This window comes from Schistocerca serialis, chromosome 4, assembly GCF_023864345.2.
Source record: "Schistocerca serialis cubense isolate TAMUIC-IGC-003099 chromosome 4, iqSchSeri2.2, whole genome shotgun sequence".
Taxonomy (NCBI): Eukaryota; Metazoa; Arthropoda; class Insecta; order Orthoptera; family Acrididae; genus Schistocerca; species Schistocerca serialis.
In genome coordinates, this window is record NC_064641.1 from 121,592,618 (window position 1) to 121,616,837 (window position 24,220).

At 42.3% G+C, this 24,220-nt stretch overlaps 1 protein-coding gene across 1 annotated transcript in view; it reads left to right on the top strand.

The window, feature by feature from the left end:
- LOC126474027 (sensory neuron membrane protein 1-like) overlaps positions 1–13,720 on the top strand; it is a 355,677-nt gene extending 341,957 nt beyond the window's left edge. Inside the window, exon 10 of the mRNA XM_050101434.1 lies at positions 11,405–13,720. Coding sequence (XP_049957391.1) covers positions 11,405–11,539 — 135 coding nt within the window. The 3' untranslated portion in view covers positions 11,540–13,720. The remainder of the gene's footprint in view (positions 1–11,404) is intronic.
- The last annotated feature ends 10,500 nt before the right edge of the window (positions 13,721–24,220 follow it).

Genomic DNA, 24,220 nt, shown 5'->3' on the forward strand with positions numbered 1-24,220 from the left:
CCCCATAAAGTACCACGCTAATACCGTGCAACAGTGCCTGTAGGCTTGATAAAACTAAACGAAACTAAACTCCTCCCAAACATGCCATGAAGACCCAATGGTATCGGCAGGCTGCCATGTCATCCTCAGTCCACAGACGTCACTGGATGTGGATATGTAGGGGCATGTGGTAAGCACACCGCTCTTCCGGCCGTAAGTCAGTTTAGGAGACCGGTGCCGCTACTTCTCGATCAAGTAGCTCCTCAGTTTGCTTCACAAGGGTTGAGTGCACCCCGCTTGCCAACAGCGCTCGGCAGACCGGATGGTCATCCATCTAAGTGCTCCTGTAGGCTTGATAACGGCGCCAAATCGTCGAGAAAGAGCGTCCTTATATTTCTTCATGCATGCCACATTTCAACGGCCTTGCCGCTGTGGTAACACCGGTTCCCGTCCGATCACCAAAGTTACGCGCTGTCGGGCTGGGCTAGCACTTTTTTTTCGAGATATGGGGGATCGATAATGATATTTATTAAATATCGATGTATCAGAGTCCTGATGTTTTTAAATCAGTCCTAACACGTACCATGGAAGTCAATCCACGAGTCTCTACAAATGGCGTTTTGCACTCGTCATAGAGGTGACTGTCGATATCCGCTTAGGGTAGGCAGCGATACTATAGTATCCTTAAAGCTTTTCTAACCCACATCTGGCCACCCAGCTCTAGATTTAGCGTGGTTTCTGAAAGTGATTTACGTTGAGTGCCCAGATGGTCCGCTTCTGTAGCTCAGTGGTAAGCGTGTCTGGATGGTATGCGGAGGAAGAGCAGCTGGGTTCGATTTCCGATACTGCCAACAAATTTTTCTCAATAGGAGGATTGGAATTGGGTGTACTTAACCTTTTGATAACGACTGAGAAACTATTTGATCGTATAAATCTTACAATTAAATTTTCCTTAAGACATTTAGGTCTCATCTTTATCTACGATAATGGTGTGAGCTAAATAAATGAATGAAAATTTCTGCAACAGCCGGGATTTGAACCCGGGTCTCCTTGCTTAGTGTGGAAGAATGCTGACCATTACACCGCCGCAGCACTATAGCTGATATCGCTGCACGCACTACACAAGTCCAGTGCCCTCCCCACCACAAACCTCTATTCATATCTTCAGTTTATTTTCCCCCTAAGTCGTCACTATTGCCAGTGCTCTCCAGCATTGGACATAATTGGGAAATCTTGATGAGTAGTGACTCCGAGGTCTGCAAAGCCGACAACGGCCGGGAGAGCTGTGTGATGTCCCCCACGCTCTTCCATACCGCATCCAACCAGGCCTTTGGCAGAGGATGACACGCCTGTCGGCCGGTAGCAACTGGCCCTTCGAGAGCCGGAGCTCGGAGCTTTGCTTGCGGAGCATCAAGACGGTTTCCCTGAAAGAGCGTGGCGGATTTCCTTTCCCATACTTTTCTAACCGGAATTTGTGCTACGTCTCTAATGACCTCATCGCCGATTGGACTTTAAACCCTGATCGTCTGTCCTCCCTTCCGTCCTTTCTTTAGAATGTGCGCAAAATCTATTATTTTTCAGCAACTTTGGTATATCTTTGAGAATGAAATTCAGTAGTCAGTTGCAAACAGTTTTATTTCGCTTTGCCAGTGCTTACAAAGAAGCCTACAGAAGCCTATAAAATTACGGATATTAAAAATCTTTAGACTTTGACTACAAATGTATGCGAAGTCTCACAGAAAGTTACTTACTATTCATTTAGCAGATGTCAATATCTTCTCCAATCTCCTGACCTTGTCCGATCAGGCCTCTGATGGCCGAGCTGTACCAACCGACTGCCGTGTCAACCTTAGTGAATAGGTGTCACTGGATGCGGATACGGAGGGGCATGTGGTCAGCACACCGCTCTCCCGGCCGTTGTCAGTTTTTGAGACCGGAGCCGCTACTTCTCAATCAAGTCGCTCCTCAATTTTCCTCACTAGGGAAGAGTGCACTCCGCTTGCAGACCGGATGGTCACCCATCCAAATGCTAGCTAAGCCCGACAGCGCTTAACTTCACCGAACTGATGGGAACCGCTTTTACCACTGCGACAAGGCCGTTGATCCTCAGTATCTTCTCTATACAAGCATAATGCTATGATGTGCCCAAAAATATGCGAGGGTTGCCCAGAAAGTAATGCACTGCATTTTTTTCTTCTCAGCCGAAAACAATGCTACGAGTGCGAAAAATTACGTATGTATTATTTGAAGTCTTCTGAGTGAGCGCGCCAATAGGCCCTTGTTTCCCACTGGAGAAAGGCCAAAAAACTGGATGGAGATTACGTGGAAAAATAGGGTGTATAGGTAAAACACCATTCTTTCGTGTGTGTAATTCTCATTATGCTCAACATAGAATTGTTGAAGAGAAGAAATGTGGTGCATTATTTTCTGGCCAACCGTCGTAGTACTGTATGTGGCTATTGTAAACACATATTGACAGATTGACCCTTTACAGTAACAGAATAAAATCTATCTACTTTTCAAGCTGTTGTGTCAGTAGCAACGAACATATAAAGTGTATGTAAGGTATATAAGGTATAAAGAAAGGTATAAAGTATATGTAAGGTATATAAGGAAGCGATGTATAATATACTTGAAAAACATGACATATAGTTCTAAAACATAAAAGGAATGGGCTAATTTTCATATATTATAAGACATGCTGTGCAACCAAAATAGTGTCTGTTTTTAATGCAAGCTGATCATTGAAGAAATCTTTTGAATGTAGGTGCAAACGGTTATACATTTCAAATTTTTCTAAAAGGTTCAGTTTGTAGCCCTTGACAACAATAAGCAAAATATCATTATTAAACGCGGATGGAGGAAGAGGAGTGCGTTTCACGATTTTGAGAAGTTCTGAAAAACGTATGTGAATTCTCACCATCTTTGTTGAAAAAGTGCTTACGAAAGCGTGTCTTAAATGCCCTCCTTATCTGTTCTGTATAGAAACCCGGGCGTCATTACATTGTGTTTTATAGGCTTGTACCCCAAATTTGAGAGACTTGTCAGCCTGTTACTAATTATGTGTAAAGAGCTACGAGATGTATGGCGATCCTAGGGTGCTCAGTCGCCTGGATCAGCCACTGGAAGCTGCTGATTGAGTGCAAAGAAGAGACCAAAGGGAAGACGGAGACAATACATGTGGAACCAGTGTAGCTTCTAGGAGACGCCTGTGTGGTCTCTAGTATCCCTTTCAACCGTCTTAGTTACCCACTTTTCTGTTACTTGGTACTCTGAGCCACACGAGTCACACACGAGGTCGCGCAGCAGCTGACACACTGCACTCGCACTCGGCGGGACGACGGTTCAATCTCACGTCCCACCGTCCAAATTTGGTTCTTCCTTGATTTCCCAAAATCACTCCAGGCAAATGTCGAGATGTGTCCTTTGAGAAGGGCACTGCCGATTTCCTTACCCATACTTTCGAAATCCGAGCTTCAGCTCCATTTCTAATGGTCGTAATTTTTGAGAACATTTCCCTTAGAGATCATCGTTTTCTTATTACTTATAAATGCACAGGAACCGTCACAATCGCAAGAAACTTCTTTTTTTATGAGGTTATCAGTTTCGGTCTGTTCTAGACCATCTTCGGACCTACCACCATGATGGTAGACAGCGGTAAATGGTGCAGGCCACGAACGCGAACTGTGCAGTTACCTACCATCATGGTGGTAGGTCTGAAGATAGTCTGAAACCGGTCTAAGCCGATAACCACATAAAAAAAGAAGTTTCTTGCGGTTGTGACTGTTCATGTGAATATTTATCGAATGATCGTGCTATCGATGGGACGTTAAACACTAATCTCAGAGTCACCACAAGGCGGTGATGTTCCAGACAGCGTTGTGGTCGGGCGAGCCTGTTACTGTCAAACGTGAATCCACGCTAGTTCCTGTGCACAGCTCCACCTCAACTGTCACATCTACCGAAACAAAGTCATTCATCTCCGCTCCAGAAGACGTTAAGACTTTCATTCGTAACCGTGTTCTGGAGCCCTTACCAGGTAATACAGCCAGAAAATTCACCTGCCTCTGACATCTAGTACGCTGAAGCACACCTGGACACTGGCGCTCGACTTGGAAGTACGCGGTTCGAATCATATTTATGCCAGAAGTTTCAATGTTAGCATTTGGCCTGCTACGTGGGGGGGGGGGGAGACAGGTAACGGCTCTCTCTGAGCACTATGGGACTCAACATCTTAGGTCATAAGTCCCCTAGAACTTAGAACTACTTAAACCTAACTAACCTACGGACATAACACACACCCATACCCGAGGCAGGATTCGAACCAGGTAACGGCTTAAAGTTGCAGATCACCAGACTTTGCGTCAGAGTACTAGGTTAAATTACCCACTCCTCCAAAGTGTCTCCTGGGGTGAAGGCATTTAACGCTGTTGATCCGTCTGACAGACGGATTCACTATGGTCAACGGTCCCCTTGGTACTAATCGAGAAGAGTTGATTGTGTGATGCCATCGAGTTTCATCATTTCCTGTGTCTCATATGGTAAGTACGTGACACCACACACTACACACATCCATTAGAGTCACCTAACACTAAGAGACAATTCCCACACACTGCAACGAGAGGGGACGTTATGCGCTTTGAAACAAAGACTTTTCTGAGTAGCTGAACTGCAACAGCTTCGCGGTTTCTCTCAGTTATCGCTGCCATACATTTTCTCTCTGCCTGGGACTCGTGCAGGCACGGCAGCAACCCGTGGGCAGTGCTGCTTCTGAACAAAACTCCACGTGCTGCTTGCTAATAGGGTAGTACATGTGCAATCTTGGAAAGAAAGGCGTAGTAATTGAGTTAATACTTCAAGATTTTAAACATGGCTGCAGCAGCAACTGTTAAAATTCTTCACAATAAAGGATGACAGCCTGTATTACTTTAGCAATTTCACCGTTTCTTAAGCTTCTGTTTCTCACTTTCGTTGATATGGCTTTTCTAATGAATGTGTCTTTCTGTTCAGGAAGTTTTACTTCTGATGAAGGTATATTTATATGTACCGAAACCTTGGTCAAGAATTTTAATAAAAAAAAATTCTATCCTGCAACTGTTTCTGGCTGTCATCCTTTATTGTGATGAGTTAATACTAATAAAATGACATTACTAATAAAATGACATCTGTCATACGCTGCTCTTCAATAAAATCTGTTTAATTACCACCAGTTCGGTCAGACACTCATCAGGTCCATAAAACCAAGCCATTGTGTGTAAAACAGATAATAGCATGACATCAGCAACAACCTCTGATCTTGGCAGCTCCCGTATAACCATATCCTCTTTTAACGTTACCTAATGTTGCACGGATCAGTCAAATGAAAACGATACTGGTGGAAAAATGCAAGTAAACTGTTTATTATTTCAAAAATAGTCGACATAATTCTAAACAAATTTATCCCACTGTGAGACAAGACGGTTAATGCCTTCAAGGAAAATTATGTGCGGTTGCCTACGGAACCACGATTGTACCCATCAAAGTACCAAAGTACTTCTTCGTCCGAAGCAAATTGACAGCAACGAATGTCTATTCTTCAGGGCTCCAAAAATATGGGAACCGCCTGGGGAGAGATCTGTAAAGTATGGAGGACGTGCAAGGGCTTCCCAGCGAAACGTCTGCAGCTTAGTTGAAACAACCGTGCCAACATGTGGGGTGGGGGAGGGGGGGGGGGGAGGGAGGGAGGGAGGGTGAAATAAACTCACAGCAGAATGATGCCGTTTGTCAACATTTCGGGGCCTTTGAACTTGATGGCACGCTTCAATTTTTTCAAAGTCTCCACGTTCTGCTGTGAAAGACATTCGTGGTCGTCGATTTGCTTCGGACGAAGAGGTACCCGCTTGGGTACAGTGATGGGTCCATAGGCAGCCACCAACATTTTCGCATACAACCATTGACCGTCTTCTCTCACAGGGAGATAATCGTATTAACAGTTATGGTGATTACTTTTGAAATAATGAATAGTTTACTTCCTTTTTTCTATCAGTTTTGTTTGACTGCCCCTTATAATAATAACACCCTGTTTCATGTTGAGAGTCATCTTCGATACCACTACTGTCATACACAGCACTTCATTTTACAATAAATTTTACACTCTGCAGCGGAGTGGCCGCTGTTTTGAAACTTCCTGGCCAATTAAAACTACGCGGGACAGGGTCTTACGAGGGTAGTTCAGTAAGTAATGCCCCACATTTTTTTAAAGAGCAATTGATATACACAGACAAACGTCTGTTTTGGTGCTTCACATCTGATGTCTGTTCTGTGCGCCGGCGAAGTTTCGAACCGTTCTAGCAGATGGCAGAGCCGTAGTACAGCGTCAAAATGGCGTCAACATACGACTCACGTTACAAGCAGCGTGCTGTTATTGAATTCTTGTGTGCAGAAAAAGACACCGTGGTGAACACCCATAAATGCTTGTATGCAACGTATTGAGATGCTGCAGTTGATAGGAAAACAGTTGGGCGATGGGTAAAGAAAGTTACAGCCTCAGAAAATGCAGAAACAGAGCTCCATGATCAGCCACACCCGGGACGTCCTGTCACAGCCACTGCTCCAGACATCCTGAATCATGCAGACGCCATTATTCGTGCCGACCGGCGCATCACAACTAGACAGTTGTCGGTCACTATTGGAACGAGGTGCAAACGATGGGTTCCATGAATGTTCACAGCGGACCACAAGATTCAAAGAAAAGTCGTTTTGTCTGAATTGTTGGTGCGTTTTGAGACCGACAGAGAGGTCTTTTCGTCACGGATCGTTACGGGGGACGAAAGCTGGGTGCACCACTTTGCGCCGGAAACAAAAAGCCCATGGAGTGACATCATCCTCATTCACCACAAAAGAAAAAATTCAAGACAACCCCCTCTGCCGGAAAAGTCATGGTGACAGTCTTCTGGGATTGTGATGGTGTCATTCTCATGGATGTGGTGCTAAGAGGACCAACCAGCAATTCAGAGGCATACTTGAATACTCTGAATAAACTCAAGAACCGTTTTCGACGTGTTCGATCGGACAGGAATCCAGCAGAAATCTTGCTCCAACACGATAATGCACTCCCACACACAAGTCCGAGAATCCGGTAACACATCGCCAAATTGGTTTGGACATCATTGCCTCATCGACCCTACAGTCCAGACCTGGCACCCTCGGACTTCCATCTCTTTGGGTCGCTTAGAGATTCTCCACGGGGAACACACTTTGAAGATGACGAGAGTGTCAGTCATGCAATGAAAACATGGCTACGCCTACAGGTGAAGAGCATTTACCTGCACGGAATACATGCTCACCCGGCCGGCCGTGGTGGCCGAGCGGTTCTAGGCGCTACAGTCTGGAACCGAGCGACCGCTGCGGTCGCAGGTTCGAATCCTGCCTCGGGCATGGATGTATGTGATGTCCTTAGGTTAGGTAGGTTTAATTAGTTCTAACAAGGGTACCTCCCCATCGCACCCCCCTCAGATTTAGTTATAAATTGGCACAGTGGATAGGCCCTGAAAAACTGAACACAGATCAATCGAGAAAACAGGAACAAGTTGTGTGGAACTATGAAAAAAATAAGCAAAATATACAAACTGAGTACTCCATGCACAAGATAGGCAACATCAAGGAAAGTCTGGGCCTAGGAGCGCCGTGGTCCCGTGGTTAGCGTGAGGAGCTGCGAAATGAGAGGTCCATGGTTCAAGTCTTCCCTCAACCGAAAATTTTACTTTCTTTATTTTCCCAAAGTTGTGATCTGTCTGTTCGTTCATTCATTCATTCACGTCTCTGTTCACTGTAATAAGTATAATGTCTGTGTTTTGCGACCCCACCGCAAAACCGTGCGATTAGTAGACGAAAGGACGTGCCTCTCCAATGGGAACCGAAAACATTTGATCACAATATCATAGGTCAACCGATTCCTCAACAGGAAAACACGTCTGATATATTCTATACGACACTGGTGACGGCATGTGCGTCACATGACCGGTATATGTTGTCGACCCACCTAACTTGTACACTTGACGAATGGGTAAAAAGATTCTTCTACCTTGCCCGATTTAGGTTTTCTTGCGGATGTGATAATCACTCCCAAAAAAGTGATGAAAACATAAGAGTTTGTCACACAAACTGAAAATAAAAAATTAAACTTTTTACTGGAGGGAAGCCTTGAACCTAGGACCTCTCGTTCCGTAGCTGTTCTCGCTAGCCACGGGACCACGGCGCTCCGTAACTCTCATTATCCTTGATGTTGCATATCAATTGCATGGACTATTCAGTTTGTATATTTTACTTATTTTTTTCATAGTTCCACACAACTTCTTCCTGTTTACTCTATTGATCTGTGTTCAGTTTTTCAAGGCCTATCCACTGCACCAACTTATAACTAAATCTGAGGGGGTGCGATGGGGAGGTTTCCTTGTAAGTACTAGGGGACTGATGACCTTAGAAGTCAAGCCGCATAGTGCTCAGAGCCGTTTGAACCAACATGCTCACCCACAACATTGGCGTACGGCCATAGAACGTGATGGAGACTACGTAGAAAAATAGGACACTGATAAGACATGCTGATGTCTATTGTCCCCATATTCTGACTCTTAATAATAAATATATTGTGAGAAAAAAATGTGGGGCATTACTTATTGAACGACCGCCGTAAACTTGGGACGTTGCCTTTCGCAGACAATACCAGGGAGATTTAACACTCTGCCTTCTTTCTGCCCTATTTAGCCATACTTTCTCTGTCATAGCTGAGGTGCTTATTTCACAAACATTGCAACTACGATGACTCAGAACGTGGAGCAGGGTGCTTATGGTTAACATCACATTCTGCTACAATGCATTAAGTCTTCTACACGTGCTCGTACATGTCTACTCTGCAAGCACCGTATGGTGAATAGTAGAGGGTACTTTGTACCACTAATAGTCATTTCCTTTCCTGTCCCCCCTGTAAACAGAGCGAGGGAAAAACGGTTGTCGTACGAGTCATTCTATCCATAGTGCTCCAACAGTCCTTACGCGAAATGTATGTTGATGGCAGCAGACTCGATCTGCAGTCACATTCAAATGACTGGTCTCTAGATTTTCTCAGTGGTGTTTCGCTTCAAGAACGTCGCCTTCTCTCCAAGAATTCCCACTTGATTTCCCGAAATATTTCTGTAATACTCGCGTGTTCGTTGGAACTGCCGATAAGAAACCTAACAGCCCGCCTCTGAATTGCGTCGATCTCGTCCTTCAATCCGACCTGTTAGGGGGGGGGGGGGGTCCAAACACTCGAGCAGTACTCAAGAATGGAGCGCACAGTGTTTTATATGTGATCTGCTTTATAGACGAGCTAGAGTTTCCTAAAATTCTCCCAGTAAACCAAATTCGACTCGCACTAACGCCGTTGCGTGCTCGCTCTATTTCAAACTGATTTACAGCGTTATACCTAGATATTTAATCGCCGGCCCGAGTGGCCGAGAGGTTCTAGGCGCTACAGTCTGGAACCGGGCGACCGCTACGGTCGCGGGTTCGAATCCTGCCTCGGGCATGGATGTGTGTAATGTCCTTAGGTTAGTTAGGTTTAAGTAGTTCTAAATTCTAGGGGACTGATGACCGTAGAAGTTAAGTTCCATAGTGCTCAGAGCCATTTAGTCGACGTGACGGAATGAAGCAACACGCTACCAATACTGTATTCGAACATTACAGTATTGTTTTTCCTACTCATCTTCGTCAACTTACAGTTTTCTACATTTAGAGCAAGCTGGAATTCATCACATCAACTAGAAATTTTGTGTAAGCGGATATGATTGTGAAAGAATACTATAGATTTATTTTATTATTGATATTATAGTAAGATAAGTGGCCCAAATACCTTCCCCGCTCCTAACTTCGTCCCTCTAGGAATTTTCGGTCTCCGCAGTTAGTAATAAAATCTGCGTGTACTTGCGTGACCCTGTCGATTGTATCGTTGAGAGGGTTTATTGTGTGGAGCACCTGTAGTTTGCGTGTATGAAGGAATTCATTTTTTTTCATGCTGAGGTGAATTAGTAAAATTAACAGCCTGCAGTTCCTGCACTGAGCACTGATTTGTGTTCAAATACTGGTTTGTATTTCAGTCGTATTTTCTAGTTTCTGGTATGTAATCGCTATAGCCAAGAGTATGGCCTATATTGCTCTAGCGGCCAATATAATAAATCTGGTGATGTTCGTGCTTTCATCCCCTGGGCATTTCTATTTTCGTTCCGTTGAAATTTGGAAATGTTATTAAACACTGATTTTATTTGCTATCTTTAAGGATCACTTTACTTTTTTGATATAGAAAAACGCAGGGGGAGAGAAATGAATTAGTAGCATGAAATGTTCAGTTTGTTATCACGAAACATGCTGTTTATCTACACGGAGATACAAACTCTTATCGTACACATCTTTGCAAGGCTGAAAAATAGCTTGAAATGATTTTTCATTCATGACATTAGAGTGTTTCGTAGTAGTGAAACTGCGTGGCAGTGTTAGACAGCAAAAATAGGTTTAAACTAGTTGTACTAGAGAGAATTTTTATGGGGGACGATGTAACGAACACTTGTTTTTGTAATTCTGCTTTTTATTGTTAATATTTATGTCAAATACTGGCTTCAGTATCTTACAGCAATTTGTTTGTAATTTGCCTTTAAGTAGCGCATTAATTCAGGAATTATAGAGGTTCTAACGTGTTAAGGTGGCGGAATTTGGGCCATACCGTATTAAATATGCCGAGAAGTTGACTTTTTGTGGCATTTGCACTTACATTTTACAATTATAGTTCTCGATTTTGACGGGATAGCCTTTTCAAATTAGGCATTACGTTGTTTGTTGGGTTGCCAAGCAGCTACTTATTCTGGTGATCACGAGATGTTATAATATGCACAAGCTGTGAGCCGCCACATAACTGAAAGGTTTGTTAGAATTTTTCTAGTTTTAAAGTTTAAGTACGTGGTTACTCGTAAGGGGGTTTCAGATGACGATTGCCTGAAATCTACAAGGCATATACAAAATAGATACTTGTCAGTGGATAGGTCGTCTCTTCAAGTTTGTAACTCGAACTAAAGATTCTCAGTACGGCCACGGTCTTTAATGCGCCAAAGGCCAGTACGTGCACACAGTCCATTGTAGTCACTGATATGGATCTAAGCAGCGGTGACAGCAATATAATGCGGCAGCGTAGACAGGATGACTTGTCTACATGTTCTGGCACAGTTGCCTTCCGCTCCAACTACGTCACCTTGCAGTCCTCTTCCGAAACCCCAGAGGAACATTTTTTTGTACTTTCCTATTTACTAAGTAGGAGAAACTTACGAATAACCCTGTGTTTTTATGCCGCCATGACTTATTGTAACGGCAAACTGTAGTCTGTAGTAGCGTCGGTGAACAAACCAGTGGCTGTTTGTGGCAGGGTGTGACCGCCGGGGGTAAGCTGTCGGTTCCGACGCTGGGCGCTGCCTACCCGGAGTCCGCCACCAAACGGCCGTCGCCTCCCGCCGCCGCCCCCGCCGCCCCCACCGGCCCTGTGGACGCGACGCATTTCTGACGCCGCCTCCGGCCCCCGGCAGAGGCGGTAATCATAGGGGGACCGCTCTGGTGCGGCCCCCACCCACAACGTGACGCCACGGCGTCCACTCCGACATGCGTCTCGTCTTGCCTCCCTGGTCACCACGGCTGGACAAACCGCAGCGGCGTACGTCACAGTGCCAGGTCTAGCTGTCTGTCGGTTGTCCCACGTGTGACGTGAGTGCCGAGTTGTGGACGAAAACAGTATTGCGGCACGTGGAATCTGCCGACGCCGTATGAACTCTAATCAAACCATCTGTTGTATTTACCTCTTTTGGGTACCTTGGCAGTCCTGTAAGTAAGGTACACATGGTGGGTGTTCGGGCTATGCCAGCGGGTCTGTGCAGCATATGCCAACTGCTCTACATCGTCTGCTGCTTACTTCTGGCAAGTAGTAACTGCTGTTGTCTGCACTTTGACGATCTTTTTGTGAAACTCGTGCGTGCATGACTGCGTTGATCCCAGACAGTTGATGATAACGTGTCCAGAGCCTCCTATCGGGAATTGAGTAGAAGGCTCTGAACTCCTTAGCGTCACCTCTCTGGTGGCAATTTGGTCGCGCACCCTCGACCTTAGGATGAGGCCCCCGTAAGAAGTGTGGGCATCGGCAATTGCTCGTTGCTGGGAGTAACCACCATCCACCACCTGACGATGCCGAGAAGACGCCTCGAAGAAATTTTGTGGGTTTTGCACTACGTGATCCACCGGCAAACGAAGGGCCGTACATTGAATATACTATCGATGTGAAAAATCTGATGCAAGTACCATGAACATCGCACATTAGAGGTTATTTTCCAGATTTATAAGCCGCATCTAAAAGACATAATAGACTGTAATTTCCTGATATACAAACGAGGGTTTTGGCAAATGATAGGTGGCCAACTACTTAATTTCGTATGAACCTTGATATTCCAACAACCTTTTTACCCTTTTAAGAGGCATTCGTGAGGTAATATCATGACACTGGTTGACCGCTTGTTAATGCACGCGCTAAAAGATTTTGCAAAACTATTCGAGGAATGTACTCAAATTCAGGAGCAAAATACACAGAAACCTCTGTTGTGGAGTAAACATCAACAGTGGCTCACATGCCTCTATATGCTGCAAGGATGGGAGAAGTGTTTACATCGCAAAGCGGATTCCTACCACCTTAACTATGAATTTCAGTACATTTCCAAGATACAGGTGAAAAATTTTTCAGCGCAAACGTTAACAAGCGTAAATAACAGTAGTGGTATTTTCAATAACTTTCGAATGTCATTCAAGGAAAAGTCATTGTTCTGTTTTAAAGAAATTGCGTCTACATCTCGTGTGATAAAAGCGATCTTCTACCGTTCAAAAAATGAAAATGTGTATTACGTTCTATCTCACTTTTCCTGTATAATAGGTGATATGTGGTCTTCACACACAGGAATATGAATTGTCTGCGGTACATAAAGATATATGACAAGGAATTCGCAAAATTCTTCGTGATCTCACACTTGCGGAAGATTATTCGCACAGCTGCTCATCTACCCGAAGCATTCTGGAGAAATGTGCACCCTACTGTATCTTCGTTCACCTTCAAATATTTCCATAGCTTACACACTTCTTCCTCGTCGTTCAAAGTTTGAATGAACTCCAAACGGATCTAACCAACCACCACACAAGTAGCAACGAACCACCGAACGAAGTCCTTCTTCAAAAATACTTAGCCAGATATGACGCAAGGTGGTGTGCGTTCTATGCCAAAGACATTCAAAGAAATTCTGCACAACAGAGGTATTCATATAAACTGTTAACAGATTTTTTTTTTTAGGCTTTTGTGGACTTCGCTGGACATTTATGCCCAGATCTTAAGTGTCTCATACATACAGTGCAGCCACTTGTTGCTCCACTTTTCTCTACTGATACGGCGTTATTTTCAAAGGAATCACTCAAAGAGGGTCTACCCATACTGTAAATTATTTTATGAAGTTAAGCACTTTTCACAGGAAACGTATTACAAAGTCAGTCATACAAGGAGAACGAGTGTGCATCACATGAACATATCTATTACGAAACATGTAATATAGTGTTGTTAAGTTATGTGCTCGTAATGTGTTGCTCCATAAGACACTGCGAGTCAGTGACAATATTAAAACACTGTTGAAATAAAAAACAAATATTCTTCACTTGTTTACTTGTGTTTCCCTTTGTGTTGATGTTCCCTATGTTTTTGCCTTTGCAGAGTTTTCAGTGTTCGGTTTTCGTGAATTTAATGAATTTATTTTAAAATGTTATTAATAAAGTTCAAACGAATGTTGGGGATGCCCGCATCTCGTGGTCGTGCGGTAGCGTTCTCGCTTCCCACGCCCGGGTTCCCGGGTTCGATTCCCGGCGGGGTTAGGGATTTTCTCTGCCTCGTGATGGCTGGGTGTTGTGTGATGTCCTTAGGTTAGTTAGGTTTCAGTAGTTCTAAGTTCTAGGGGACTGATGACCTAAGATGTTAAGTCCCATAGTGCTCAGAGCCATTTGAACCATTTGAATGTTGGGGATGATTAATGGTAATATGATGTTCTTCATGGGTAGATGAAGCGATGATGATGGTGTTCCGGCTCATTGTGGTTGTGTTGACGATTCTGATGACTTGATATAAATACAGGGTTATTAAGAAGATGGAACTAATTTAATTAATTCTGTTGCATGAAATCTAAATTGGACATGAATAGCCTATATACACACGAGTACACTGGTTATAAATGTTCAGTGTGAACCTCTCCATCCACAAGACTAAGCCCGTTCCACAAGCTGTCTTCCGGCGGATGTGATGCGCTTCCGCGGGTAGGCAGAGGTGGAACGTAAACTGCCTCTTTCGCAAAGTCCTGCAAGAAAGTCACGTGGTGTAGGATATGGAGATCTAAGCGACCGAAGAGGAAGAGCCAGGACTTCTTTTCCCTCGCGACTTATCCATGGTTGAGGAAGGGATCGATTCTAAAACGCCCGGACATCAGCTAGCCGAGGCTGAGCTCCAGTCTTATGAGTCTTTGAGTAGTGAAGGAAAAGGCCATTGCTCTGTTATGTCTAGATACATTTTTACAGTAATAGTGTCCTTTGCAAAAAAAGAAGAGCCAATAAACATGAGCCAATAAACATGAGGGACAAAACAAGTTTAGCTTCGCTGAGTCTCTTTTACATTAAAATGTTTCATAGGACCTTGTAAACCCATACTCGAACGTTACTGAAGATAGTAGGACTAAAACACAAGAAGCGAAAGGTTATTTACTACTTGTACAGAAACCAGACGTCATTTATAAAGAGTCTAACGGCATGAAAAGGGAGCAGTGGTTGATAAGGGGGTGAGACAGGGTTGTAGCCTATCCCTGAAGTTATTCAGTCTGTACATTCAGCAAGCAGTAAAGGAAACCAAAGAAAAATTTGGTGTTTCGTGTATGTCCTCATTATTATAACTGAAACTACTGATAACAGAAAAACACAATTTAATCTTTCAGTTTTTTCTCTGGTATATATTTCTCTTTTGTGAAGGAGATGACATTAACCATTATAAACATTTTGCGTGGGCTTTGGTTTTGTCCTTTAAAGGCCGTGACTTCTATTTCTTGGGTCGAAGCTGCTTAATGCTACTGGCAGTAACATTTTATTTTCAAATGTCTGTTTGAAAGGTGTCCTCCCTATCATCTGTAAGAAGTTGATAGTCAGCAAATAGTGTTGTCATTGGATAATTTTGTTAATTGCAGTTACGGGTCTAAAACTCGATTTTCTTAGACATTATGTCAACAATTGAAATAAAACAGCCCTCGATCACTATTTTTTAACGAATTAACCGGGTTTCAACACTGCTAGGAGTGTCTTCCTCAGAATTTAAATCAAAGATTGATCTATAACATGATCACAGAATTGTGACTAAAAACGTATGATACAGAGTATAAGTACAGAATCATCGTGAAAGGCTGGCAGTACTTATATGTCATTTATAAGATAATAAATATGCCAAATGGGCATTAGGCACAAAGATATTTAAGATAAAAGAAATTGTGATGGCGAGCCAACTAAGGGCTGAGTTTTTTATGTGCGCCACTTCTGTATTTCAGACTTGTGCGAATCGATTCAAATTTTGTACGAAGGTAGAGCAATACTTGTAATTAGAGGCCTTCCTGTGGTTTTGTAAAAGTTGTATTCGTTGCCGAGTCAACAAAAATCTACTTCGGTTGCCAAGCTATGGCGGACTTATGTCACAATCACGGTAGAGTAAGAGTTGAGAACCAGAATGAAAAATGCTCCTATCATAGAACAAAAAAGACTAATATGTCCTGGGCAGAGTTAGGGCTGTAAAAGAAGGGAACTAGCTTTTCGATTTATCTGGCATCTTTAACGACACTTAATTCGAAACATCTTGCAAAATCCGCGCAGTGAGCTATTAGCTGCAAGGTGTTGGCACACTTGCATCTTGCAATTTATAGGCTTACGTCCCTGATTCTGTGTCCAAAATCTAGATGATTTGCCAACTATAGTAAACAATAAGCAAAATCATATGACTCAAGAGAATACATGTAATAGCTAAAAGAGTTTTCTTGGTGGGATAAATTTATGGGGATGGATTTGTTCCTGGGCGGATGATATCATGTATCATATTACTTTACTTCACAAAAACCATTATATTACATGACTAATACCAACAAATCAAAAAGCTCGAATATTTCAGGAAGTTTTGGTTTAAATATCTTTGAAGCTGTCAGGTAAGTCAAAAAGGTGGATCCCTTCTTTTACATCACTAATTCTGCCTAGGACATATTCGTCTTTTTTGTGCTGTGATAGGAGCATTTTCCATTCTGGCTACACTATTGGCGAGAAATCACGGGCAAACAGTAACAACCGTAACTATGAATAACCTTCCGGAACGAATTAAGGTGGACTGATCACAACAAAAGTTAACTGTAGGAAGAGCAGACGCCACGGTGAGATTCACTAGAAGAATCTCAACGAAGCGTAATTGGTCCACGAAAAATGTTGTGATGATTTACGCTCCTTTTTCTTCATAGATGTTCTCCGTTTATTTATAGACAACTGTTTACTATTGTTGCGAATGAGGTTTTTTCCACTCTTTAATTACGATGTCAGTTTGTTGGAACTCTAAGATTGATTACTCCTATATATCCACTTCCCCATAAACGAGTACTTCGAAACATTCATTTGATACTAATAATGTGTGACACTAACTGACTCTGTAAAAACGAGAAACGTACTAGCGTCGTAACTCGACCATAGCGCTTCGAAGTCAGGTGCGTACTACTCTTTGACTGGTGAGCTTGCTACACAGCACTGGTGGTGTCGGCGATAATGGTAAGACCCATTTCTGTGTATTACGTGGTACTCTAGAACCATTACCAGGTTGACTCAATAGAAGACATAAGGAAGATCCAACGAAAAGCAGCGCGTTTCGTCACGGGATCATTTAGTAAGCACGCAGATTAAAGTGGCAGACGCTAGAGTAGAGACATAATGTGTCACTCGGAAGTCCAGTGTTGAAATACCGAGAACATACATCGGAAGTAAGGTCCGGTAACATATTACTTTCAGGATGTCTCGCGAAATGACCACTTCAAGAAAATCAGAGAAATTAGAGCTGATGCGGTGATTCATCGACTGTTCTTCTTCCCACACACTATTCGCGAATGGAAGAAAGAAGAGAGTAAGTAATGGTACTAGAAGTACCCTTCGCCACACACCATACGGATTGTGGAGTACAGATGAAGATACTAGTCGCAGGTGGGTTATGGCTGTGCACGTTAATGTTTATTTAATGCATGGTTTCAGCCAAGAGCTTTTGAGTGTACTTGCACGGAAAAATAAACTAAACGAAATGAATTTTCGTTCCATAGTTAAGGTTCCTTTAAAATTACCAAAATTTCACTAACAAATTTTTGAGACTAAGTTAATAGTTTATAAGTTGAAGCCAAGTAGTAATATCATTACTAAGCAGAAGCGAATGGTCTTCTCTTTAAGAATATTTAATTATGCCTAAATGTTACGAATTTATTGATAAATATTGTTATATATTGGTCTCACATCAGTATGACTACGTGCGGAAATTTTCTGAATATTATCAGCATCATCTTGCTTTCTTTTACTGTCCGTGATACGAACCACGTCATTTCTCTTTAAATAATCATGAATCCTCATAACAGTTTTCCCAGTCATGAATTACGAAAAAATGTTTCAACCATGTCCTGGAAAAATGAGGTTTTAATGAAAACGAGCACACTGAACAATGTAGAAGGCATATTTCACCTAATACCAAGACTTTGAGTTCGGAATGAAGATGATGTACTTCTTTTTAAATTTTTTCTTCTCTGTTAAGACCGAAGGGAAAATGATACATCCACTGTTTCAGAGAAATATGCATGAAGTGCCATTTGCATCGAGGAATGAAATTTAAGATTCGTTTTATCTGTATTTCCGTCAAAATATCAGTTGCTGTACATTAACTGGAATTGGCTAAAAGTACAGTTCCATTCTGTTTGAGACTGTATTTGGATAAAAACTGGTTTAGTTTGCATCAAAAAGCTATGAGAAACATAGTGACTAGGGTTGTAGAATAAAATCTGCTGTTGTCAGAGAGTTAATAGTCAGTACACTTAATTTGAAACTTCATTAACAGTATGTGATGTACTGTATAAACTCAGAGGTATTATGAGCTACAGTCAACTGGTATTGAAAATTAATGCACAAACCTGAAATTTATGTTGGTCATCAGAACAATAATGCGATGAATGTTTTTCAGCCAATAGAATGCTAATATTGCAAAATTTCGCCGACATAACGTTAATTGTAATACTGGATTAAACGTTGTACTAAAACAATGGGATCTGCAAACTAAGGTGATGAATGAAAATCTGTACCAATGCCAGGATTTCAACCTGGATCTTCTGCTCACTAGGCAGATGCGCTAACCACTACACCACCCTGGCACGAATGCAGGGACTACCCTAGGACATCTTCCTCCTCGTTCTAAATCTACATTCACGCTTCACCCCACTCGGTAATCCCCCACAATTAGAACAGCATTGCAGAGGCTTCCCAACTGTATTGGGATAGCACCTCAGCATCGAAAAAAAAACTGGGAATCCTGCCTGAAACACAGCTGTAGGTGCTTCAATCAAATGAAACTATATGGTTCCAGAGACCTTCTCAGGTCTCAGACATCTATGATCTATATATGCAGACTGAAGTGATGGATGAAAATTTGTACCAAGGTACAATAGCTAACTAATTATTACTTGATCTGATCTATAAATGAGAAAATTTGTGACAGTCAGCTCGATTTCGTACAGCACTTAACGACAGGGAGTAGGAGATTTTATTCCATCTGTCACGTGACTTTGATTTCGGTTTCAGTCAAAGATTCAACATTGTGTAAGACAGAGATAGGGCCTTATGCCGTCTGCATTAATCTATCAGAGACCACGGTATTAAACTAAAGATCGTTTCTTTCGATTTTCTCTTGTGGTCGAAACTCCGTCGTCAGGAAGTAATTATTTTGCTTCATCCTTAGCTATTGCGTAGTATAAAAAAAACTGGACAAATTTCACTTAAATTTAAGTGTGATGCGACAATTAGAGTATTGTGTTAGACTTTTTTCCATTATTTTTTAGCCGCCATACAGGTTTACATAGTGTACTATTCTTTTTCTTTCTTACTGCCAAGAAAAGAAATAAATTCGTGGTTTATTAGCTACTTTCAGTAGTATTTTGAGCATAATTTCCTTAGCTGAGACTTTTCTTTTGTAGGCTGTATTTATCTTAATTTGTACTTGGTCATGTGCTCCATTTCATGGATGAAAATTCCCAGATAGTTTCATTAAATGTTGAGACTACTTTTGCGGTACCTAACTAAATAGTAAAGATGTTTAATTAAGTGTTATGAAAGTCTGAAAATATTAAGTTGTCGATTATTTATTTCGACCAGTATTAGATGTTTCATACTTTAGTTGTTACTGATTTAGTCTTTGTACATACCTGCGTGAAATAACCAAGACAGACAGTCGCTCGTACATTAATTGTCCGATCACGTTTCAGTTAATTATACTGACACAAAAAATTAATTTAAATGATCCTAAGGAAAGTTATTTTACCAAAAGTGTGAATTTTATCCAGATATGACTTTTTAAAATTACTCGTCATTAACGACATTTTTCCTTTGGTCTTTGAACCAGTAGATTTATTACATACAAATTTGATGTTTGGACTGACCAATGGGAGCTGTCTTAAGCTACTCAGCGTAAACTTCAAAACATTCCACCGTGATTATCCACATTTTTCACCATTTCAGGAAAACATAAAGAAATTAAGAACTACAGCTGCCTCGACGATATCGATAAACTTGCTTTATTGATGCATATGTGATTAACAGAATGCGACAAACATTTTTTTTTTCAGATGTGAAACGGACTGACTCTTTGAATGTGATTATAAAATTTTCTAATGTGTTTAAGGCAAGAAGGTCTAAGTGTGTTCTAGAGCGGATTTCCCTTGCACGTCTTTGATTTACATGTAGTGCTGATGACTTATTTAAGAAAGTACAGGATGTACAGCATATTTCATTTCTTGTTGCTGAGCGGACATTGCTTGGATGATTTGCACAGTTAACACTGAAACAAGACACTATGTAAACACAAATCTGAATACTAGCGGTTATCAATACCTCATTCAGTAACATTTTTGTGTAACGTATATAAGTGATCCACTACATGACTGATATTTACAGTCAATTATACATTTTGACTGAAACGGCTCTTTTATTCTCACAGTGTTTGTGCTGGACGGACAGCACGCTGTATGCGCTGTTCAATAATCATCATGCGCAATACACACACACACACAGACACACACAAACACTCACACACAGACCGAGTACCCAACAGGGACATTGTACACTACTGCGCATTAAAATTGCTCCACCACGGAGACGACGTGCTACAGACCCGAAATTTAACCGACAGGAAGAAGATGCTGTGATATGCAAATAATTAGCTTTTCAGAGTATTCACACAAGGTTGGTGACGGTGGCGAGACCTACAACGTGCTGACATGAGGAAAGTATCCAACCGATTTCTCATACACAAACAGCAGTTGACCGGTGTTGCCTGGTGAAACGTTGTTGTAATGCCTTGTGTAAGGAGGAGAAATGCGTACCATCACCTTTCCTACTTTGATAAAGGTCGGATTGTAGCCTATCGCGATTGCGGTTTATCGTATCGCGACATTGTTGCTCGCGTTTGTCGAGATCCTATGACTGTTAGCAGAATATGGACTCGGTGGGTTCAGGAGGGTAATACGGAACGGCGTGCTGCATCCAAACGGCCTCGTACCACTAACAGTCGAGATGACAGGCATCTTCTCGGCTTGGCTGTATGGGATCGTGCAGCCCCGTCTCGATCCCTGAGTCAACAGATGGGTACGTTTGCAACACAACAACCATCTGCACGAACAGTTCCACCACGTTCGCAGCAGCATGGACTATCAGCTCGGAGACCATGGCTGCGGTTACCCTTGACGCTGCTTCACAGACAGGAGCGCCTGCGATGGTGTACTCAACGACGAACCTAGGTGCACGAATGGCAAAACGTCATTTTTTCGGATGAATCCAGGTTCCGTTTACAGCATCATGATGGTTTCATCCGTGTTTGGCTACATCGCGGTGAACGCACATTGGAAGCGTGTGTTCGTCATCGCCATACTGGCGTGTCACCCGGCGTGATGGTATGGGGTGCCATTGGTTACACGTCTCGGTCACCTCTTGTTCGCACTGACGGCATTTTGAACAGTGGACGTTACATTTCAGTTGTGTTACGATCCGTTGCTCTACCCTCCATTCGATCCCTGCGAAACCCTATATTTCAGCAGGATAATGCACGACCGCATGTTGCGGGTTCTGTACGGGCCTTTGTGGATACAGAAAATGTTCGGCTGCTGCCCTGGCCAGCACATTCTCCAGATCTCTCACCAACTGAAAACATCTGGTCAATGGTGGCCGAGCAACTGGCTCGTCACAATACGCCAGTCACTACTCTTGATGAACTGTGGTATCGTGTTGAAGCTGCATAGGAAGCTGTACCTGTACCTGTACACGCCATCCAAGGTCTGTTTGACTCAATGCCCAGCCGTATCAAGGCCGTTATTACGGCCGGAGGTGGTTGTTCTGGGTACTGGTTTCTCAGGATCTGTGCACCCAAAATGCTTGAAAATGTAATCACATGTCAGTTATAGTATATTATATTTGTCCAATGAATACTCGTTTATCATATGCATTTGTTCTTGGTGTAGCAATTTTAATGGCCAGTAGTGTATATTACTGCGGAATGTGGTGAAGTGTTTGGCACACTGGACTGGTATTCGGCAGGATGACGGCTCAAATCCATGTCTGGCCATCCAGTTCCATGATTTTCCTAAATCTCTCCGAGCAAATGCCGGGATGGTTCCTTTGAAAAGGGCACGGCCGATTTCTTTCCTCATCTCTAGATAATCCGCAACTGCGCTCCGTCTCTAACGCTCGCGGTGTCGGCGTGACATTAACCTTTAATCTTCCTGCATTCCTTCATTGCAGTATCCACAGTCCGAGAAGCAGTAGTCCAGAAAAGTGTGCTCCTGAGAAGTTTGCAAGAGATGGAAAGAAGTTCTGGCAAATTAAATTTGCGTTATGTTGAATGGCTAGATTGGAAAGACCGTTGGTGCAGGAAAGCAAATACGTGAGACATGGTTTTGATCCGTTACAAAAGACGAAGTCAGATGCTTTGCATCTCCCATCATCATTAAGGCTCATCCTCGACACAAAGTTTGTACAAATGTTTGTTCTGCAACCATTTTACCGCGCCTCTTATTGTCTTCATTACCATCCTGTATGCGTTTTGTATGCGCCCCATTTGAAAAATCTGGATCGCTTGGTAACAGAAGGATTTTTTCCGCCTATAGTCCTAGGTACGTTCGCTCAGCATCACCAATGTCCTATTCACAATAACCGTGACACAGAATTTCAGGTAAACAGAAAGATCCCTGAACACTAACATTAATCAGTGACAAACTAGATCCACTGAGCATCTACGTATGGGGATGAGAGACAACAGAAGTTCAAAGTGGTTCAAATGGCTCTGAGCACTATCGGACTTACATCTGAGGCCATCAGTCCCCTAGAACTTAGAACTACTTAAATCTAACTGACCTAAAGACATCACACACATCCATGCCTGAGGCAGGATTTGAACCTGCGACCTTAGCGATCGCGTGGTTACAGACTGAAGCGCATAGAACCGCTCGGCCACACCGGCCGGCATAACAGAAGTCAATTAAACAATAACATATCTACGAGATAAATCTACAGGTCACGCTATAATGTTTCTACGCCCATAAATCAATGCTAGAAAAATCCCAAAATACCAAAACCAACACCTAGAAGAGAACTGGAAATTGAACTAACGACCTTGTTAAAGATTCATTTTCATCTAATTGTTATTGAATAACATGCACCAACTAATAACGTCTTTGTTTTTAACCATTTTGTTAGAGTTTTCCATGCATGAAGTTCAGGGGTTTGTAGTTCCACACATGTTGATCGTTGGATACTTAAACTTTTATTTCAAGTATTTACCATTATTTCTGAAATACAACGTATGTGCAAGAAAGTGATTTGTGAATGTAAGCTTCTTTTTACACGGGAAGCACGACGTCTTTCTTACTGTTTCTAGTGCAGAACCATTAATCATAGGTTTGTTGTTGTTGTGGTCTTCAGTACTGAGACTGGTTTGATGCAGCTCTCCATGTAATCATAGGTACAATATTAAAAAGCAGCCTAAACAAATCCATCGCGAACTACGCATTCTTCCTTAGCAATTTCCTCTTTTGGTCAACTATCACATTGCATCCCTGGATTTCTTTTTGCCAGTTTCTGGTCTTTGCGTGTGGCAGGCGTACCCTTCATTCTTTGTAATCACTTGGACGGATGGTATGGCCTATCATTCGTCAGTCTACCTTTTTTTCATCTACAATGTTTCTGGACACTTCGGGATATTCGAAATTTATGTGTAGCCAATGTTCTCGTACGCATAGTGTAAAATAATACCGTCTACGAGTAATAACTCATAAAAAATTTTGAACTTATATGAATACGTGGTTCCTAATAAGCCTATTTAGTTTCAAAAGGGAATCTTAGCCTTTAAATTTATTCATTTAAAAAAATGTGCGTGAGCTACAACACGTATGGGGAAAACGTAGGTTTCATAATAGCTGGCGTCAGTACCTCATCCTCGATTTTTCGTAATGACTTGAAGACTTATGCCCATTACTAAACTCTAAAATAAAGATATTATACGCTGATAATTTTTTTTTTTTTCTTTATTGTATTTCAGTTCCCCATCGGGGCGGGCTGGCAGCAGCATATGCGCTGCTCTTCAGCCGAAAGACATAGAACAAAACAATAGAAGACATTTAAAAACAGCAAAGGAGAGAAGAAGGCGAACATAGATATAAAAAAGGGAGAACATCATGGAAGGCAATATACAAAAAAACGGGGTGACTGTAAAATGGAGACAAAAAACTGTTTAAAAGTAGCACACACAAAAAGCCACACACTGCGACGATTAAAAGAGCACAAGGCACAGTATGACTGGAGCATAAAGGTGTTGACGGATGGC